Genomic DNA, 23,103 nt, shown 5'->3' with positions numbered 1-23,103 from the left:
CGTCGTTAGGACTGTTGACCCATCTTGTCTCGGAGAGGAAACCTTTTTGCGCCAACGCCAAACAGATAGTTCACACGACTCTGAGCTGTCATTAACGCGTTTTAATCATTAATGAATTCAGCTAAAAATCTTCTGTCTCAGCCTGACACATGGAGACTATGTTTTTATCCATCAGAGTTAATATGCCCTGCGGTAACGTGGTTTCCAATGATGTTTCTGCAATGTTGATGACCCCTTGCCCACTCACTAAGCACAAAAAGACGGGAATTGTTTTAATTTGGGTTCTCTAAAAAAAGCTCTATCTTTCATCAAGAGAGGTTATTACCTAGCTTCCGTTAGAAGTATTTCTTAAATGTTGATGCGCCCTTGCCAAAAAAGTTCAAGAACTATATTATCTTCCCCACAGATTCCATATTTTTAAAACTTTTAACTTGAAGCTTATTCCTGGACGGAGTGATGACCATGGGAATTAAAAAAATGGTATCCCTGGGCCATTCACGTCTTTAGTAGTTATATATTCCTTTTTGCGTGATCACATAGTTATTTGCCCCCTTGAGTGATTGTGCTAATGGATCGTTTAGCGCGACGCACAAGCTGAAATCACGCAGACCCTTTGTCCATCCCATACGCAAACCTATTTAGAAGTCATTTGCAATCTTGTTTATTCCAAACAACACACCCTAGATCGTCTTACTATCATTCTCTTAACTCAGGTTGTTCTCTAAGGCTATAGTAAACCCAATATACCCAGTAAAATGATATGGTTCTCAGCGCTGGCTTTAGGGGGTTTTAGCCGGATTAATCTCAATTCTATTGTCAAATGTAACGTGGTAGATCCGATGCTTAATTCAGGAACTAAGAGGATTAAACAGCTTCTACAAATACAAGTTTTGCAATGTTTAGCTATCATTACAATTGCTGAAGTTTCGTGAATTGTGTGCTTTGATAATGGCGATGTGATAATGATTGTTTGTCAAAGTTATAAATCTAAATCGCTATATTTTATTTTGTTAAAGCAGGATTTTAAACGGTAACGAAGGAAAACATTTGCCATCCAAAGGCTAATCGCGATTTGCGTGAAATTTGTCACGTGAAACACAATGTCAACAAACGTGATAAGCCGTTTTTTTAGCTGCTTCACGAAGGACATCTCTTCTAACGACAATGTTTTATACTCGATTGGTCAATCAATAAAGCAAGGAGCAGTCATTGTGTTTAGTTTACGGAGAGGTATATAAACGATTACACCACACTTGAATTCAACTCAGCCATACAACACCTTATATTGTATAAACTATGGATATCTTAAGAAAACAAAACCTTGTAACCTTTATCCGGTGAAGTGACCCTCGGCAAAATTCTCTTTTTTGAATGTGTGTTCTTTTTTCACGCTAGAGCGTTTCATCTAATTTTTTCTTTATGCTTTAGATGTTGGTCTGTGAATTTGCGGAAGCGGGAACTATATTTTAAGTGCAAGACAATTTTAACAAGGAGTGGGCACTTCAGTTCTTTGCAGATGTTTAGTACGGTTAGGAAAACTGAACCTTTCTTAAACGAGATTTTCACGATAACAACAAGCACGCATTCTATCGCATCAGAGTGATCTAGTAATTATTCACTTCAAAATAATATTCAAGTAATTATTTCGTTTAATTAGATTGTTAAGTAAGAACGCCTGATTGACTTACCGACAAGAAAGATTGCAGAAGAGAGGATGTAGCGAATGACTAGCGACCAAAGGGGTTCCTTCGCCAGAAGCATTGCCATCCCTTCAGGACCCAAAGCGGATCCATTTGTGGTTAAATTGCTTGTCCCGTTGAGAAATTCGCTTGGCCCTAATGTCGTGAAGTTCATCGTTCTACAACAAGACACGACAACACTGGACTCAGAACACTCTTGTGTAAGCTATTTCAATTCCTAAGATGCCTCCTTTTGTTCAGGATCCCCCGTGTATTCTCCCCTCTTTGCTGTTGTATCTTGGTCAGTTTGTTGTAAATGTTGGTTGTATTTGGGGTTGTCAGTGCATCGAGTCCCTCGCGCGCGAAGCAGCCAGGTCTTTTCGCATACCGTTCAGTGTTTAGATTAAGTCAAAGTGGATTCCAGATCTGCGAGATAGCACAGCGAATCATGGAACTCGCGTTGCTTGACGGAAAAGTGTCTTGATAGAGGTCACGGAGAAAACTGTAGGATGATAGACGGCCTGGTTGATTAAAAACGCGATACAGAATTCAAGAAATCGCCCCTTTTTGCCGCACGCCCCGATACCTTTCAACTCACGTCAGAGCGTACCTTATAGTCAATAATCTCCCTCATCAACCGTACTTTACCGACATTCCCTCCGTTATAAAGACACTTTGCCTAAAAAGCGCCCCAAATTACCATCTCATCTATTTACATTGGCTATAATGATGCTAAGTCCTCTATACTGACGTCACTAAAGGAAGAAAATTGTTTTGTGGTAAAGTCTTTATCACGGAACAATACCAGGATTTTCATTTCTATAAAATACGTTTTAATAGAATTTTCGTTTACACACTAAAAGTCCTTCTAAATCAGAGCTTTTACTGAATGTAAATCCTTGGTTAAAGCCACTGGATGGATGTTATTTTCCTGAAAGAAAGGTAATTTCCAGGCGGTGTAGGTCTTGTTAAACAAACGCTACTTTTTTGTGATTGTTTAATTCGTAAACAAACACTAATTTTAATCGGCTTTTCATTGTTCCAAGAAAAGGATCCAAACTATGAGAAAACACGTTAAGAACTTATCAACTTGAGATGTAAGGTGGCAATAGTCAACCCATTCCTTTCTTGCACAATGTTCAGGATTTGAAAATCCAGTGTACAAGTCTAGTTTGACAGTACTCTTTTTGCATGAATATTCAAGACTTGCCTATGGTTTGTACAAAACCCAATTAGCTACAAATGAATTTTTTTTAACAAGCCCAGGTGCAGTTGATTTGCAGGGAAAGAGTGAACATAGGGTCATTTCGGAATACTGTGTTATCGCATCATAGGTTCGATGTTTTTATATAGAACGGCAAAGCCATATGGAAGTGATAACGGTGGTTAATCCCAAGGCATAACACGACACATCGAGACAATGGCGGGGCGATGGTCCAAGCCCCTGGCTATTTTGACTTTTGTTTGTCCTTATTCTCCTATTTTAGGCCTTATTCTCCTTCCCGATCTGTTGTTAGAATCCTGTAAATAGATACAGTAGAATGATGCGACGAATGATATATTAAGTTCAAGGCCGGTTTTTATAAGCATGCTCTATGGTTTATACGATTGGATAGATGACGACAATACCTCCTCTAAACTATATCATTCCTAAAGCTACAGAAGTCAACCATAGCTACCTACTCCGGTCTGGCTACATGCGTACCGATAGGTTTCAAGGAAATACAGACAGGTTTAATAATTTTCTTAGTGTGCGATTTCAGTAATATTGCGTAAAGTAGTGGCGTGCAGACCCTTCACTGTAATTCAGACTTTTGTCTGCGAGGGTGTCGTAATAAACTATTATTAACTATTATAATATAAAACTTTGTTATTGTCTTCTGTTGTTTCTTTTTGAAAAACTGTAGATATGTCTTTGTATAACACCATCTCTGAAAGTCTTCAAGAAAATAAGCCATAATATACTTTGCGCTTATGTTTTTTAGGCAAACTTCTTATGTTGCAAATAGAGGCTTCTGTTAGTGACTTCTGATAAATCGAACCTCCAAGGAAACACGAACCCGAGTTATCAGGAAATCAAAGATGTATTATTCATGATACATTTTGAAGACGTCATTCCCTAAGGTATATAATTACGAACTAATGTTTCAAGATAAATTTTTCGGATATGATAAACAATACGGGGAACAGTAATGTTTGAGCTGCATTCTGGAACCCTATGGGGCGAGGTCCGTGTTGTATCGGTTAGGGACCGTTCGGTATTTTTTTAGGTCCTGGAATCTAGTTGCTAGAGCCCCCATCTTTGGATTAAGGGAGGTTGTGGTGCGTTCTTCTCTTACCCATCCCTTATTTCTTTTTTTCAAATAATGAAAGGTCACTCTGGTTTTTCACACCAACCTGAGATTTCAAAATCGGTTACTATGTAATATGATTACTAAGGTTTAAAGTATACTCTTTTTTTCACGTATAAGTAGAAGCCACACATTTTTTTAATGACTTCAGATCGATTGTTCCGATGAAATTTCGAGTTAACTATCAAAAAATATAATAATCTTAAAACTATCGGAAGCTCTAGATAGGGAAAAGCTGATACTTTCCTTTGACTTCGTGGACATAAAACTTTGCAATGCATTTGCGTGACAAATCCATCAAGATTGCGTTACCTACCCCATGTCGGTAACAGACCTATCAGACCTTACACCATCCCCCGCCTATAGTCCCTAGCCTCATTATTAGATTATCAAACCCAAGTTGTCTTATCTATTTTGTGGTGCAGGCCTGTGCCCATTACTTACCAAAGCGGCCGCTTTGACTTGGATTAGAGACCGCGAATGGCTTGTACCTGATGATAATTTGGTTTGACATGCTTGTAATTATATAGAGCCTTTTTCTGCCTTTGCGGTTCTTTGCGGTTTCTTATGTCAGCCTGACCTGGCGTTTTGAATACAGCTTTTACAATCTTTCAGCTTAGGAAACAAATCGAATTTTTGTGCCACTATTTGCTAGCTGCAAAGTTTTGTTTGGACTTTTTTTAGTCTCTATTTGCGAGATTGGCATATTAAACAGTAATGTAACTTACAATTAAATCAAATTTAAAAAATTCAAAAATCGAGATGAGCGAATGTGAAAATTATCTAAAAGTATTTGAGGGAAACAAATCACTTTGGTTGTAAAAACCGATTCCTACTAAATTTGTGTTTTTTTTTTTTTTTTCTATGTTGAGACCCGACTTTCGATTTAAAATTTTCTTGCCCTTTTTTTGTAGAGAAAGACGTCACCTATCACGTGATTGATCACGCGTCCATGTCACGCAGGTCTATAATTGACGTGGAAGGTTTTTTTATTCACGCATCTTACGTCACGTACTATGGCCCTTGAAATGGGCGTGTTAACAGCTTGTTATTAAAGACGTAAACAATCCGCTTAGCTTTGTCGAAAGAGCCACTTAATCGGATTAATGCTTCCCAACAGAGCCATCACTCGGAGGTGTTTTGTAGCGCTTTACATTCCTAAATGTTCCGCCACTTCATTCGGCCACGAAAGCGGAAACATATAGCAGGAATACGTCACTGCCAAGTAAATGTCCCACATGGTAACCGTCAAACAGGGATCTCTTCCTGTATGTTCTTAGTAGTTATTAGTGGCTACGTCAAGAGTTGTCTGTGGGCCACGTTTTATTCAACAATTCACCATTTCAGTTTGCCAAGTAAAGCGTAAGACATAGCCAGTACGTTGTTGCAGCCAAGAAATGTTCGCATAGTAACAGGCTACCCGAGCTCTTTCTGTAAGGCCTTTAGGGAGTGTTCATTAAATACACCGAGGGGGGGGGATTGAGGGGAGGGGGATTTTTAACCACCAAAAGGGGGTGCTCCGAAAAAAAAGGTCCTCTAAGGCGAAAAAGAAAGAAAAGTTTGGGGTTCTATAAAGGGGGGGAGGGGGTAACCGAAAAAAAAGGTCCTCTAAGGGAAAAAAGAAAGAAAAGTTTGGGGTTCTATAAAGGGGGGGAGGGGGTAACCGAAAAAAAAAATGTTTACAATGTATCATCAGTGAAAATCTCCCCCCCCCCCCCCCCCCTCGGTGTAATTAACGAACACTCCCTACTATGTTATTTGAAAGGGCCTACGTGATGGGTTTTTCTAGGGCCACGGCTTACTCAAAAATGCCATAGGGGGTGACGTAAGCTATCATGGGAAGTTTATTACGGATCGTTAGAGTTTCTATCGAATGAGTAGTTTCGACCATAAGCGTGTCCCAAGGAAAACATAAAGCTCAATGTGCGCAGGCCAGATGCGCAGCTGATAGGCCCTGATGAAAGTTCGTAGCAACCCCAAAATTTTGTATAAAACGCGCCAGCATTGCTGGGCCAGCGGCTTGTCATTACTGAAGCTCCCGAATTCTCAGTTCCTTCCCCAGAAGGGCGTGAATCTTTCTAAAGGAAATTTCTAAAGGAGAGTAAAGTCTTTTTTTACCATGCATAGCCACATTCAACTTAATTGGCATAGCTTTTAGATTTTATGTCTGACCTTCATATATCGTTGTTTTTACGTAGTAGTTTGCATGTTAAGAAGGAAAAAATATGATTTTGATCCATAAGCTCTTTTACCCAATGTAAATAAATCCATTTGGATTTAGAGATTTCATAGTCTGATATGGCTTAAGCCCTTACGTAAGTATAAACAAGCCTGTCCTTCTCGTGGCTTGCGCGGCCTCAAACCTAACGCTTGCATCAATATTATATATCTTTGTAGAAGTATATATAGTTAAAGTAAGAAGAACAAGATACACACTTTTAAAAAAAACCTTTTTTATAAGAACGTCCAGCCTGAGATTTCACCAAATTTTTAGAAAATGCTAAGAACATACCGGGCTCAGATAGCAGAAAAAAATTTCTTTTTATTCCTGATTCGTTCTAAAATGCAGAATCAAATTGTGCTCATAGTAACAACCTTATTATTGCTATTGATCATTAGTGTTATTCTTTTCCTTATGACTTATTGGGTACATTGTTATATGCACTAAAATTTAAGAACATTAAATTAAGAACATATTCAGCCTTAACTCGACTGAAAATTAGACGAAAATTAGACTTATAAAAAAAGAGTGTATGTATTATTTAGTTATTTTCGATTATCCTTATTATCTTATCTATTTTTTCAAACTTCGCAATAGAACATGCCTTTAACGCGTTAAAACATTGTTAAGTTTCTAGGAAAATAACCGGTACCCCCGAATTTCACCAAAGAGTACCGAATAAAGGTAGAAAAAGGATAGTAGAGTTGTTTATTTGTGTAGCCCTTTAGTTCCGTTAAAAGAATCAAAGGTGTCACCCATACCACCTTAGTTGAATAGTTATCTTCAACTTCTCAACGAAATAAGCGGGAGGTTATATTTGCATGTTTTTAGCACGAATGGCAAATGACAGTTTTACTATTGGAGGATATAATGGATTACCCAATATTTATATATTGTATGCAGAAAAAAATATTTGATAAATCTTACAAATAATCAAAACTTATAAGCAGCAGTTCGCCTCTAGAACAGTTATTTTCCATTCGTTGTACAAACGTTTTTTTTTTTAAGGAAAAAGGTGTATTTAGACTAGAACTTAGGCGCAAAGGGGATTTTCTAACCTTTTTTTAATGGATGCACTGCGACTAGTTGTATGATGGCGTCGGTACTGGCACTGGATGGCGTGGCTAGCACATCGAGTGTTTTGAAGAAAAGCTAGACAACCTTGGTAAATCAATTACCTTACATTTTACTTCAAAGACTAAACGGTTCTAGGCAACCTAAGTGAATGAGCTTTTTATATGACTCAAGTCTGGTCAATTAGGCCAATTAAAAGATTTATCCGTCGAATAATCAACCGTGTCCATATCAACCCTTTGCCGCAAACATATTCAAGACAATTTTGATAGGCCTCCTTAGAATATAATGGAAAGTGAATCAACGGATCTAGTCGAATTTAGTGAAGTCATGGTGTTTTTAAACTAAAGACTTGTTAATTCAAAGATGTGCTTATTTTGGTTTCATTATTTGACCTAAAGTTTTAAGAAGGATTTATCTATTTAAAAATAACGTAAATTTGATCAATTAGACTAAATGACGATTGCACTTTTCACAAAAAAGATGTACTAAAAGATAACTTATTCTAGTAAACGAACGCCTAGAGTTCTACCCGCCGTTTTCATAGCAAACACGAATACTCGATTTTCCCGCCATTTCCCTCGGTTTCTCGTTGTCGTGCGAAATACTTTTGTCCGCCCACGAAACGCATTAGAGTAGAATTAAGACAACGTACAAAAAAGTTGTTTTCGAAATTTTATTGGGGTTTTAATCTAATCAGTATAGCTCCTTTTTCTCTCTTGTTTTGTGTTCTGGCAAGAGAATTGCCTCTTTTCCTTGTATTTCATAAATGTAAATTTGTTTCTACAAACTCTGTTGTTATAATTAGCGAAAGATAAGCGTTTAAACTGGTACTGTGTGATTAATTGAAAGATTGCTTTTTGCTTACTGACGCCTTTAAAAAAAAACAGTTCTGAATCTATCTTCTGTGTCTATCCTTTCGCTATGTTAATGTTTTTTTTTATTCAGTTTGTCTTCTTATGGAGAGTTGAAGCGTAGAAAAAAGGTAATTGGAAATGGTATAGTTTTAAAAATGAATAAAAATTGTGTCTAACTTTCCTTCGTCAGGCATTTTAATGCTGTCACTTTTTTTTATAATTATTATTATAATAGGGTTGAAATGCCATTCACTCTTCATTTTGCCTCCAGGGTTTTGTCATGCAATCGACGCTTGTAGAATTATCCAAATCCCCTTCTGAATATAGAAAAGTCTGGAAATGTCTTGATGATGCTATTAATCTTTAAACCCAAAATAAAAAAGGATTTTTTTAATTTTATAATTTTTAAAGGCTTTGGCCGTCTTCTGGCTAGTTGTGAAAAATGCGATGTCGTGAATGAATGACGTCATCCCTGGAGCCATCATTCACAAAGGAAGGTGATCGATAGCGTCACTGAATGAAAACAGCTTTAAATACCAGCTGAGAACGGGGAAACCTTTACCACTTAAGACAATCGTGTATTGGAGATTGATTTTCTAATTGGAGTATCGTTTTTTGGTGTTATATTGCGGGTTATCCAGTCCTTGTTTTTTAGATAAAAACATCACAAACGTTTCCCTGCTCTAACGTGAAGCATCCCGATTTTTTATGCATGAACATTTTTTTATCTTATAGCAAAGTGAAAGGTTGTATTTGAGCACGCTTAGAAAATTTACGAATTTTATAAGAGAAGCGAGCATTAGCTATTTTACGATGGTCCTTTCTTAAAAAAAAAGAACAAATAAAAGATAAATAAATTTATAATATTTTGTTAGTCCCTTCTATACTCGCGTGTTTGTGTGTGGCGCGGTAGATGTTATCAATCAATCATGAATTCGACATTCAAGTTTATCTTGGCGCATGAAGTTTTTTGATTTTCTCCACTTGTATTCTTCATGGCTTTTTACTCTGTTTGATCACGTGACTCCGTATGTTGGCTACAGGAATCGGGAGCTTTATAACTGATCACTGGAAAACCTTATCGCATTCTTCAAATAACAGTTTCATTAAATCCAAAAAGTTATTTGTTTACCCAAAAGTGTTGTAACTAACTCATTGAAAAAGTCTCGGAAAACGTCGCGTAGTAAGAAATTGAACACTGAAGTGCTGACGTTAGCACAATTTCGTTAGCCATGTTGTACAAAAGAACACACGAATGTCTTGGTGTGCGCGCCAAATAACTACAAGATGGCTGCTAAAAATCCACCGTTATTTAGATAATGCTCAAAGTTAACTGACTTATTGCCTGGTACCGTTTTCCCTTAACAAGACTAGAGATAATTAAATACTGCAATGATCAGATTCGCGTAGCAGATGCATTTGTAAGCATGCCATGTTGCATGCCAGTAAATTTGTTAGATTTTGGGAAACTATTTCTTTTCAATGCAATTAGATTTATCTCACCGATTCTACAGCTTCAATGAATGCTTGGTGTCTAATATTTAGTTGTTGAAGTAGTCTGGAATGAAAGATAACATGCGTCATTAGGCCATTGCATTCTCATTCTAAATAGGGGTTAAAAATTGAGGAGTTACCCGGTGAATCTTTGTGTGCTCCTAGTGCCATTTTCTCCAGAATTCATCTAAAAGTGTTAAACTCTAAATGACTTTTTCCCCATCCTTCCGTCGACAACATTGACAACCGTTTCCTCCGCTTCAACTTTAGCTTTCATCAACTAGACATAATGGTGTTCATATGACACAGACGCCTACGTTTGAATCAGTTAAATTTTCGAATGAGAATCTTGGACTTGTTTTCCTCCAAAATGGCACTATTTCAACCTCTCTTTGAGATGATATCCTAGGAATTGCATTGTTCTTAAGAAACACCTCATCATTGATGTTGTTTGTTTTTTGGATAAATACAAAGTCTCCATATAAAGCTAGGCTTTAAGTGCGAGATCATCGTTATTTGACACAATCAACAGAATTCAAGTGGTGTAAGCTGAAAGAAAAACCGGAACAGACTGGATACTTTTTCTCATATATTCTAACTTTACCAAAACAAAAATTGTCCCCCATAAAAACCAAACATGTATGTTTTGGTATCAATTCGTGAAAAAGAATTACTTGGATTCATAATATTTTTGGAGCAATGATTTCGGAGAGAACACGCATGCGCATATGGGTAGAATCCAGGCGCGTGTGGAATTGTGGGTAGAATTTCCAAGCTCAGAAGTTTAGGCGAAATTAGGATTGAGAACGTTTGGAATTTAGTTTTTTGTTCTAATTTATGTTTATTTCTTTGGTTTTATCGTTTTTTAGGTAAAGATCAGAATACGTGATAGCTTGATTATGCAGAGCTTGATTAGGATTATCTATGTCAGTCAGCATTATCCAATTTTCAGCTTTATGTAACTTATGTTTTTTTTTATCACGATCCTCCGTAGAATTATTTTTATAGCTTCAAGTGTTCAACAAACACCCCCCTCCGCTCCCCCCCCCCCCAAAATCGATCCTACAAGAACTTCGTCTGGCCAATGTTTTAACACACACAAAAAGAAACAAACTCTCACACAAAAAATCCGATCCTATCAGGAAAGATGGCTGCTGCCTGAGGCAAGTTCCTATGACTTTGACTCGAACGCGTTGTATTCGCGTCCCCCGGGTGGGGGGGGGATGTGGTTCTTCCTTTGTCGAACCGATAGGGATGCTCGTCGTATTTTTTCAAAATTGGGTATTTTTTAGGGGGTATCCGAGAAAAAAAAGGCTTTTCTCTCAGAAATAGTATGCTTTTCTCTCAGAAATAGTATGCTTAATGCTTCTGAGGTATTTTTTAGGGTAGCAATTTTTGGTGGGCAGGTATTTTTAGGGGTGTTTTTCGAATTTCCCGAAGAGCATTCCTATCACTTTTACCCTGAAGAACCCCCCTACCCTCCCCGGGATCTGCGCCCTCGTTGTAATTACAAATGTTATAAGCTTGACAATTGGTTTCCACATACATCCTATACTGGAAGGTATGGGTATATGACCCAAAAAAATTAAACGACAACATTTGGTTTCAAAACAGTTTGCCTAAATAGGATATGAACCTATTTGAACCTATGATCTTTGACAAAACCTAGTTATTATAGACTACTGTGGATGTCCCTTCACTAAGAATTGCACCTCGCTATCTAGGACAGACAGGACAGAATTTCGAAATTCTTGCTTTAGAAATACGCCGAAAGATCATGAACTCCTTTCTCGTGAAAAATGAAATAAAATAAAACAAATTGTCAAGAATTGATTTGAATAATTTTATCTCTGGCTATCTGCTCCGGTCGTTCTATTTATCATCGCTCGGGAGGCTTTGTAGATACATAAGCTTGTCTGTTTTACCCCCTATCGCGTTATCTTATAAGAAAATCGCATCACAGGGTGCAGTTTGACACTAATTCCATAAACAGGGTATTACGGACCACTCTATTGAAGAGCACTGAGTTCCATTGTATTTCTCATATGTAAAGATTTTGTCTAATGAGCAGCAAAATATTAAGAGAAGGAATAAATAAACTTCCGTTTCCTCCAGGCGCGTATCCTGGGTTACTAAGGGGGGGAGGGGAGGTGGTGTCATTGGTATTTTTTTGAAAAGCAGGATCCTTTAACCAGGGTGTGGATGAGAGGGGGGGGGTCTGCATGTCGGTAGTCAGTTAAAATTTCCATAATTTGTCGGTAGTCGGTAAGAATTATCGGTCTTTGTCGGTAGTCATTGAATCCAAGCTAGTATTCGCTTTTGTTCTAGATTTCACGTATAAACAAGATTAAACATTTTTTAGGATTTATAAGTAATTAATAACTTATTGATAATAAATTCATTATGGGTCAATAATTGACTGAAAAGTTGATGCAACAGGAAATACATAGTACAGATTCTGTAATGGGCGAATTTAAGTAGATTGACGATGGAAGTAAAGAGTAAAAATACCGGTTATAATAAAATGTCGGTAGTCGGCAAATATTTTTTGTTTAGCCACTAGTTTTTTTCATGTTTTATCGTTAGTCAACTATATACACTATTTTATGCTTGCTTGGTGTGTCCAAAGACTGTCTAAGTAGAGTCGTTATGTTCTGTTAAAGTGTAAAGACAAAACAAAAATTTCCATTTATAGACGAGTTGATTCTTTTCAAGTTTGGTACTTTTCGATGTTTTTTAAAAGGTGTCTATGATAAGTTAGCGATCTCACTGAGAAGAAGCATGGGTATATATCATGATTGTAACGTATATCATTTAGACTAGTTGATCCTGTTTAGCTTTGGTACTTTTCGACTTTTACTATGTCCTGTGATAAGGAAGCGATATCTCACTGAGAAGAAGCATGGGTATATATCATGATTATATAACGTATATCATTTAGGCAAATTGATCCTTTTTAGCTTTGGCACTTTTCTACTTTTGCGATGTCCTGTGAAAAGGGTGTGATGCAGATCCCCCTGTCTTCTTATGAAAAAAAATACAAAGAAGATGAAAAGGAAATTATACTTAATCTAATCGAGAAAAGACTGACAGGGAAAGCTTCCGTCCCAACCAATACACCGCTACTCCGACTGAACCCCTTTTCAAATTAAGCTGGTTGCAAATTTTTTGCCGCGAAGACGGGGGTGTGTGGGGCAGGTGTGGGGACAAAGGCAGTTTAAACGCGAAACCGCCCTATAAAAGGGATAGGGGCGCCCCCTTTTCGCATCTCGAGAAGTTTGAGATAAGAACCAACATGGCGGACTAACCGTTAGGCAGAGCGATAGACACAAAATTTCATAATAAAACTCTGAATACGTCCTTTAAAACCCAAATAACTTCCTCATCTTTCTCAACTTAACGTTTCTTTCTACCTTTGCTAGTTTATATGGAACCAATATTCGATTTCGGAAAGAAAAACGGATACATCTTGACAGCTCGACGGCTGAGCAACAACTGAAGGTGTCGCTGTCCTGTCTCCCCCACCCCGCCTTTATATGTATCTCTTTGTGTGCAGGTCTAATGCGAGAATAACGGTATATGCACCCTAATATTTTGTTTGTAATGTTCCATTTAAGTGCTTAAATATCGAAGCGTCATCAACTGAGAGGTTGTCTTACTCTCGTATAGACGCAATGCATTATGGGTGATTTCAGTCGACTATTTTCAGAAAAAGTAAACCGGTGAAAAATTGTAAAAGTGAAGTCATGTGTTTTAACTACATTTTTTCGTGAATCATTAGTTATACATCCTGATATGGTTATTATTTCAGAATTTTGAGGTCGGCTTGTTTTCTTTTTTTTTCATTTCTCATTTTTACAATCACCTTTGAAAAAGCTAGTAAGTTCCTTTACCACAACTGTCAATCTCTTGTGTCGCTCGAAAAATCAAACAAACCAATTTGAAACTCGAAAACACAATTGCAAATAAGTGTGTACATCAATATTTAAGTATTTTAATTTTTCTAGTTATTTTATAATTACCTACCGAAAAAAAATATCTCTGTCAATTTACGATGATAAGCCAACACAAGACATGCCCTGAGTTCTCTCACGCCCCCCCCCCCCCCCCCCCCCCCGGGCCTGGGTGCCCTAATCACTTCTAGCGTTGATTTATTTGTTGTGGTCACCCGAGGGAAACTCAACCGAAGGACCCGAGGGAAACTCACTTCCTGTGGCCGCATGTAGAGTTCAATTAATTACAATCTTCGGATGTAATCAAGTTGTTTTGTAAAGCTTTGTTGGAAAGCTGCGTGTGGCAAAGTCATACTTTTTGAAACATTTTTTTGAAAATTTGACAAGATAGTTAATAAATATGAAAATGAATTTAGAATTAAATACACGATAACATATTTCACGATAAGCCCTTGTTGCTTTGAATAAGAATCGTTTTCCACGTTATATTTATTTCTTGAAGTATTTTTTCTAATATGGATATAAGTAAAAGTAAACATTTTATCTCTATGAAGTCTAAACTTCATGAGATAAAGTCTAAAAAATGTTACTAATCCACGACATAACCTAGTATTTTATGAGGTATTTATATTTCTAAAATACGCGACCCGATGAATGAAACAGATTTTAAATTCACGTTCAAGAGATTATAGTTAAGAATATTATGATACTGACGTTATTTCTAATTCCCTTAAATAAGTATTTGAATTTCCTTTTTGTAATTACACTAACCTTATGGACGATTTTTTCTTAGCAGTGGTAGAGTCAATTGAGTTTATAAAGTATTTCTCTACCCGATATTCCCCTTTTCTTGTTTGAACAACAAAAAAGGCTATAGATCTAAACTCGCAACCATCTCTTATTTATGTATCGCTTTGACCTAGAATTGTTTACAGGGAATTACATTTAAAAAAAGGAAATGTAATTATCGATTTTATATCCTGAAATATTCTTTAACTCAATAAGAGGGCGTTTCTCTGTGACGAGTGCTTTATAATTGGTTTCAAATATTTTTTTTTCCACAGTTTCAATCACCTCAATTTATGGCGAGTTTCAAGATCTCCCGAATTTAGATAACAATCATACCTTACATTTACTTCTCTTGCTATATGTGGAAGAAAAGCTTTCGAATTCCCTTTTGGAGGACTTTTGCTTCTTTGTACCATATTACTGTGCTAGTTACTAAAATATGTTAAGGAAATAGGTATGCATCTCACCATTAATTGTCGCCCTCGAATAATGGAAATAAATCAGTGAAGACTCGCTGCCTCGTCGAGGCTATCGTCTAAGAATTCTCCTGCTAGTCACGACTTTATAATTTTATCTGCAATTAAATCAGGGACATGGCAGTAAGAATAAATTACGTGTTCATTGGGTTCCGGCTGTTTAACACAAGTGAGATTATTACTTAACACTCAATGATACGCAGATTCTAAATACGGAGAGCCTTTTCACCCATTGATGTCACAGTTGTTGTTTTTTGTTTTTGATTTTGCAAGTATATTATAATGTAAGAGTTGTTTATTGATTTTAAATGGACATGTTTTTTTTTAGTTTATCCTGATCCCAAGCTACCGGGTTTCTTTCCAAGTTCGATTGTTCCTTTATTTGCAGTAACGTCATGTAAAATGTTCTTCATGAAGGTTTCCCTTTTTATGCTGATCATATTATCTCTGGCAACTCAAGCTTTAAATTTAGATGTCTTGAAAAGCAATACTTGCTATCACTATAACAGTACCAAGAAGGTAATACTAAGTTAATCGGATGTCTTCGTGAAACTTTAAAATTCAGCACACAATTTCCTGTTATTTCGTCTATTTTCTTTTTTCATCCCGATTAGAATAAACCCAGAGACACTTTTGTTCTTTATTTATCCTAAATCACATCTACCGAGATTGGAGTCAAACCGAGCTTCTAAACTTCAGTATGGATTATTTGCCGCGCAGTATGTATAGGCAACATAGGGTTTCATTTGGAGTCTGTAGGCTTCCGCTTGAAGTGTTCTTTGGGGCTTCAGGCAAATGATAAGGAGAATCTGTTATAGATGAAGTGGAGAGCATGACAGCAGGACTACGCCTACTGCATCTAGATCTCATAGATACGAACTCTGCTACTGTGTCACAATCTGAGTCTAGATGTCATAGATACTAACTGCACCATTGTAAGAAAATAGAAGTCACCGTAGGCGCTGGTGACGTCATTGTATGATTCACGAAGCTATTAGTTTAGCTTTGGTGTACTTCCAGGAGTTCAAATACGATGAAATGTATCTGTTTTTGTGTTGTTAATGTGGCTGAATTAAAAAAAATACAGATAAAAAGGATACAACAAGATATATTCGGTTTTAAAAGCGTCGCTAAAATAAATATAACTTATAAAAAGGAATATTATGCGATCCGATTTCGAAGACGTAGTAGAAAAAAAATTTGAGAAATTTAGATGAATAAAATGTCGCCACTAAATTTAACAATTAATTTTTTAAACTTATCGACTGAGATCAGATTTATTTGGAAAACAAGAATTACAAACAATCCGTCCAATATAGCTGTAGATTAATGCCATAAGAGCCCATAAGCTTCGACGATTTGATTTGTCTTATGACGTCAACAGTTAAATATTAAGGGGTTAGGGGTACGCTAGCAAATCGTATCCATTCCAAAATGGATACTTTTGTTATAAGCAGCGTATGTACATTCTCTTCCTCTTAGTATTTTGTTAGCTGCAAGATTAGCCTGTGTAGCGGCTTAAGGGAGAGGGCATGCGAAGTGGGGGCGAGAGAAGAAAAAGCGAGCGCGCGGCTTCTTCCCTTGGGCCGCTACGCAGGCTACTGTAAGGTTACCGGAGTTGATTCTGCGGATTCTACGCATTTCTCCATGGTGAAGGGTAGTGTCTACACCCCTCGGATCTTTAGACAATGGCCTGGTCACTCGTGTTTAACTCGTTACTAACTCGTCATTGACTCGAGGCGTGACTAACTCTATAAGAAACATTTCAAACAAAATGGCGTGTAGATGTTACTCTGTCAACAGCTTTTCGATTGTTGAAGATGTCCCTACTATCGGCGTCGAGTCGTGTGTCGATATGTGTTGAGATTTTAGTTATTAAATGTACTGTTTACTCTATGCTTGATTGCTTTTTATTATCTAGCTGTCCATGTTTTGCCGAATTGGTACTGGCCATAGAGTTGGGCAACAAAATTCGATATCATTTCAGCAATACTATTTGGCGGCTTTGATTTATTTTTGCGACTTTCTTTTTGAACATTTTGAATTAAAGCTTGTTTATACTTTGTACAATACTTACTGCTTTTAGCTTTCACAAACACCTACTTCAAATGGTCAGTTAGTTATCTATCTGATATACATCCGTATTTATTGTTACCATGAATAATACTTAACAATTATACCATTTCCATTCAGATGGATAGTGGCGAAATATCTACCGAGAGCCAAAGGCTATAATTGTTTTAGTATATAAAACGAGCTTTAGAGCAATTTTCTTTTGGGAAACACTTGCAAATAGGCTGTTATACCCGCCATATTGCATTTTATGCCGAGTGTCTCAACCAATCAAATCGCTTGTTCTTGCAAGGTTCCCGTGTTTTTATACTAATTGCTATTATAGTTCAATCACGCTAGTGATATAACATCGATGCTGCATTCTGATTGGCTGGTCTATTAGTAGCCTATAAGTTATCCTATCCTATCAAAAGCGAAACGTACGAAAAGCTAAAAATGACAAATGATCTTACTAGACAACGGTTTTTGGCCATAAAAATTGATCAACCAGGGAGATTTGACTGAAATAATTATTTCTCTTATCCGTTTGGGTATCCACAAATAATTGTTAATTAGATGAGCTTCTCAAATACCTCTCATAAAAAGGATTTCTTCTCTGAAATAGCCTTCCAGCATTTTTCTATTATGCGATAGATTTAGTTTTAAAAATGGGGACCCACTTGACAAAAACCTCCAAACACTAATGGCTCATTTCCCTATGTTTTCTTGAATATATGGATTAAGTGCATACCAAGTTTTTTTTTTCTAAGTGCAAATATCTAGATTTTTTGCCTCCAAAATGTTTGCTCCAATCTATTTATTTTTGCTTTTGTTTAGGTAGGGTTTTCGAGAAAAAACACTTGAAAATTACGGAAAAAGAACATAAGCGAAAGTGTGTACTTCTAATGCTTTTCCACAATAAAGAATAGCAGAGAATAAAGGCTAAATGTTTCTTTGAAATTGTTGAAAAAGATTAGATGTGATAAAAGGTAGTGTACATAGAACTGTTGCAATACAAACATCACGTGACTATCACTCAGCATAAACTTCGTATTTTCTTATGTGATTTTGTTTTTTGTGTGTGTTTTACGCTCCCATCATTCGGCAATTCCTTTATGTTTTGCTTACCTTCTTTTCGCGTTACTAGTTTCTAATAGAATATTCAAATAGCTATATCTTGAAAACATAAAGTCTTTTGGTAAATGATGGTCTAGAAAATCAAATAGCTGTATCTTGAAAACTTAAAGTCTTTTGGTAAATTATTATATAGAAAAATCAATTGAAATCATAAAAATAGATTATCAAAAAGTGATGCAAATGTTTTTTTCTCATTTTGTGGTGCAAGAGAGACAAAAAGACGAGAGGAAGAAACTCACCGTTACGGTGCACAGCGCATCGGGGAAGCTCAAATTACATGTCATCATCTCCACCAATATCATTTAAGTCTAGAAAAGTTCCATTATATGTCTACTGAAGATGTAATTCACTTTATCATTCTCTGTAATCTCGAGCTCATTGATAATGTCTTGTTTTCAAGACTCGATCTTGTAAGTGAGATCCATCCATTTGTTTTGAAAGCCGTGAGAAACTCGTCACGCAGCGGTGTCAGTTTGAGAATTGATTAAAATGCAGAAGAGGGATTAAGGTCACCTTTCCAATACGATCGAGTACTGATCTAGAAAAACAATCGTATTTTCAAATTCACCAATCTTCATAAAAGATGTTTTAGTGATATTGAACACAGTTTTGTGTGATGTGTTACGAAAAGGCTAAGTTCTCACTATCGTGAAAAAAACCCTTAGACTCTGGATTAGCGATAACCAAACACCCAACTAGATTCCCCTTTTTCTTCTTTTATTTTAAACCCGAGCAGCTGAATAGTTTGTTTTGTTGAATTTTAATTCCATGTCTTCTCTTCATAAAAATTAATGTCATGTAAGAAAGGGAAGACAACAATAAGGATTTGTTTTAAGCATGCCCTGTTATTTGTTGTTATACCTTCAATCATTAAAAATAGCTTTTGAACAATATTTGTATAGTTTCGTTTACCAATACAGTTGATGTTGATGTTGGTGCTTATGTTGGTGTTGATGGTGGAAAAAACCTCACGATTTTTTTTTCCTATTTTAAAGATAAAATACAGTGTCTAGCCATCCTTAGAATTTTTTTTAAGATGTATGGTGGAGACTTTTGACATCTCGGTAAACTGTTAATAAAAAAAACGACTTGAGAACGATACCAATAAACGTCTCTGCTATTCTAGAATAAAGGCTGTATGGTTTAAAAAAAATACGGCTGCCCGTTAAATGGAGATAAAAATAAAAGTAGATGCTTAATGCAAATGATAGCAATAAGCAAAATACCCCTCAAAAAGGACTAGAAAAGAAAACAGTTACCACTTGCTTAGTTATTTTGTGTAAAAGCAATAAAAAACAACAGGAATTCATAGAAAAAAAAATCTAAAAAAATCTGTTCAGCACGCTGCCACCATGCAAGAAATTCGAGAAAATTATTTTAAACGCAAAATAATTAAACTGAAATACCGAAAAAAATGTATGACGTCGATTAGGACTGATTACTTACAACGTCACCCAAGTTTATTTTCTTATTTAGTTCTATACGACCTGAGGAGTTACTATATTTTGGCGTGTTATTTTTGTCGCCTGACGTCATTGTGATGTGATCGCTGTCGATTTATTTTGAGATTCTTCGGGGTCTTTAAGTATGCTCTTAGGCACACATCTCAAGAAATCGTCGCCGAAAGTCGTGCAGTCCGCTTTGTCGTTATAAAGGCAGTTTCTATTTTTGTTATCCCAAAGGATAAGTTGGCGGGGATGGAATAATTCGCGCAAGATTTAGTTTATTATAGCCAGACGTGTGCTTGGGCTGGTGTCATTGTTTTAGTCATTTTTTATTTCGGGAGTGATTTCCAGAGATTGTGACTGATGTCACTAATGGGCGATTTCTTTAACCCGGTATCGGAATTGCTTTCCTGTTAATTTGCTTCCAAATGTCTTTGCTTTTCAAGTGACAAAGTGCCTCTTCTTCATCCATTTTCTTACTAAGGCAAATATTCGTGTGTGAGGTTATAAGCCTGCAATATACCCGTCAAAGAATTTAAAATGGTTGCTATGTACATGGTGTGTTATATTTTTCAGAGGGGAGTGGGGGGGATCAGAAGAGGGTGGGTTGCCAAGGGATTTTGTCTCACCCCCCTGAAGAATTGAGTGATTTTGCTGCCATACCTCTCATTTGTGTTCTGACATCCTGTTATATATACTGGTTGAAATAAGGGCGTTTCCGGGACCCCTTGAACTCCCCTCCCCCTTGAGTGCTCTCCCTTTTTCACCTATTCCAAAACCATCGTCCTCAGCACATCTTTTTCCAAATCGTTTTCCGTGGTAAATCTCTTGGTATTTTTCCATAAGATGGTTGTACTTTGTATTGCTCCTCGCGCGCGATCCTTCGTTCCGGCTACTCTGCATCAATTTATATATCACTCACAAAGATCATTCTCTCGCTAATCAATATTATCTTCGCTCATCAATGAAACGTTAGTTGTCGGTCGTTTAAAGCTCTAAAGCGGCGTAAGTCTCGGGAAACACCCAAATGAAATTGGCATTAATGAGGAAAACGATTACCTACACTTTGGGCTCCGTTAGCTCTAGCCTTTGATAACTCGATCATTCCTGCGAGTACCTTTGTATGCATGTCCTTAGCCTTGAGAAGTGGAGCTTGCGATAACTCGAATTATCCTCGAGTTGTGTTTCGAGTTAACGGGTTAAACTGCGAGTCTCTAAGTTTCCATGTAAACAATAAAAATCTAGTATGTTTTGGTGTAAAGCTGATGTTGGCAGTCGTTTGTCAGTAGTATTTGTGGCGCTCCGGTTTTCCTAATATCATCACATCTTCAAAATCTCTCAAGCAAAATATGAATATTCTTTTTTTTTCACTAGCATAACAATACTAATTCAGTGAACAAAATATATACTCATAGCGAAGGCCACTCCTTCAACTTACCTCCATGAACCAATTTCCAAAAGTGAAAAGCAGCTTATTATTCTAAATATAGAAACTTATTGGATGAGGTTTCTTGGTGTTTTTAATCTCTAATAAAAATATATTGAATTCTTTAAAGGGAAATATTAGTCCAGCGGAGCAATTAAAGCTAGCACTAACAGCTCTCCAAAATCCTAACCGACAACCTTAAGAGCTGTGCGACTTTAGCCCCCAAAGATAAACTTATATCTGTAATGGACATAAAGTATTACGTACAGCGTAAAAAAAACCTGCAAAATTTGGAACAGAACGCCTCGAAATCTTGCCTCTAGCGTAGCAACTTTAGATTGATTTTCCACAGCAAATTAGTTGTACTTCGCCTTGCATCTTGTACTACAAGTACTTACTTTTTCGATGCCACTATTATGTACCCTTGCCTATTAAAAATTTCTAAGAGGAATCTTCAAGTTTTCGCAGGGTCTTTGGCACCAGCGAAAGCCAAACTTCCTGGGTCGTTTTCAATTAGAGAATCTGTGTTTCCTTTGTCGTTGTAGATACATCGATGATTTAAAACCAACCAGCAGCAATTAACATCATGTGCAGTGATAAAGACATTTCTTTTTTTTGTCAGTTTGTCATTGGCGCCTGAAAGCCCCAAAGCAATATTATTCACCCATAAAAACCAAGGACACACAGAACACGTAGAGAGAATAGTAGTTAATCTCAAAGGACTGTGCAGCAATATTTCACGTCGCCTTGTTTTATTTATTTCTCTGTGCTTAATTGCCAAATAGTGACAGTTTTTCGTAAAAAAAATCTGTAAATAATCTGTCTTTATGGTTCAAAAATTGAATTATCTGAATGCCAAAAATATTATTTCTAAAAAACAAATGTCAATAAAAAAGAGGCATTGGTCTGTTTGATCCTTTGAAAAATAATCAAACATCTTCCCCTTGACTTTGTATTTTATTGCGTGTCTGTATTCACCAAAAAACTAAACAGCCTGTGAATCTAACATCAAAGTTCAAAATCTCCTTATCATTAAAATCTCGTATCTCTGTGAAATCTTTAACAGCCATTTCGATTACATGACAAATATTGACTCTGTGCGTCTCTTTTTCCAATTAAGTTTAGCGTTGCCTTTTGTTCACTACCCATTTCTAATTAACGAGTACGACTTTCGCACAGCTCATAGCATTTATAGCATTTACAAAACAAACTTTACATTAGGTTTCCACTGTGATATTTCCTTATTTACCATCCTACCCTAAAAGTAAATTTTGAGATTGACATTCTTAAAAACTCTGCATTTCGGATTTGCAAAACTGCAGTATTTCCTCACTGATTTTATATCAATTAATTATTATCTCAAGCACAATCAGTTGCTTGCCTATTTTCTCGTTCCCTTTTTTCTCACTTGCCCTTTTACTACTATTAGTTAGATTTCTTAGAATTCAGATTCTTCTATTGCTCCTCTTTTTATTACCTCAACTCCTTGAGAAGTCTTGTGTTCGGTTTCAGTCTTCGTAGCCCTGAATTGAAAGCTGAACTGTTTTTTTGCTTGTTTTAGAAGATCTCCAGTTAGCCTGTACAAAGCACCCAGATTATTTGAAAAGTAAAAAAAATACCCTTTTTATATTAATACTTTAAAATATTAATAAAAAAAACTTTACCATAATGTTTATCTCTTGACTTTTAACTCTATTTTACTTGCCGTCACAAAGTCTAGAATCTTTAAGCCGGAAAAAAATTAGGAATGATTTCAAAAGGGCGTATTGGCTCTTTTTATGACAAAAATGATAACCAATGTCTTGAAAGTAATTCTCCGCCGATGAATATCGGTATATAGTGTTGATGAGGTGACGAGATTTGTGTGGAAAGAGTAGAAACATTTTACAAGACTGCACTACTTATTAACGATGTTAACAGAGGGGCCGGAATGTATCATATCTGGGGTGCCAAAAAGCAGTGTTAATTAAAGATTAGCTAGTTTTTACACCGCTATATACTTTTGTTTATATATGTGCACCTCCAGTCACTATAGTGACACTGGGGACCTGTGAGAACACTTTTGAGCATCAGGCCCGTACCCAGGGGGGTGCAGGGGGTGCGAACGCAATCTCCCCCCCCCCCCCCCACAAGGGCCAAAAGTCCACTT

At 36.7% G+C, this 23,103-nt stretch overlaps 1 protein-coding gene across 11 annotated transcripts in view; it reads right to left on the bottom strand.

The window, feature by feature from the left end:
• Positions 1-23,103, bottom strand: part of LOC5517595 (neuropeptide FF receptor 1) — a 32,065-nt gene that overhangs the window by 6,634 nt on the left and 2,328 nt on the right. The window contains exons 1-4 of one of the 11 annotated variants that reach the window (XM_032362150.2): positions 21,353-21,505; positions 14,886-14,992; positions 9,686-9,740; positions 1,689-1,858 (exon numbers count right to left, since the gene is read on the bottom strand). In XM_032362150.2, coding sequence (XP_032218041.2) covers positions 1,689-1,854 — 166 coding nt within the window. In that variant the 5' untranslated portion in view covers positions 1,855-1,858; positions 9,686-9,740; positions 14,886-14,992; positions 21,353-21,505. Of the gene's footprint in view, positions 1-1,688; positions 3,532-7,309; positions 9,655-9,685; positions 9,741-9,816; positions 10,152-14,885; positions 14,993-18,322; positions 18,530-20,191; positions 20,405-20,645; positions 20,807-21,352; positions 21,506-23,103 lie in introns of those variants that run through there. The other 10 variants (XM_032362152.2, XM_032362151.2, XM_048728080.1 and 7 more) reach the window with 10 other exon arrangements.

This window comes from Nematostella vectensis, chromosome 5, assembly GCF_932526225.1.
Source record: "Nematostella vectensis chromosome 5, jaNemVect1.1, whole genome shotgun sequence".
In the NCBI taxonomy this organism is placed as follows: domain Eukaryota; kingdom Metazoa; phylum Cnidaria; class Anthozoa; order Actiniaria; family Edwardsiidae; genus Nematostella; species Nematostella vectensis.
The sequence above is the reverse complement of the archived record's forward strand: the minus strand, read 5'-3'. Positions and strand labels throughout refer to the sequence as shown.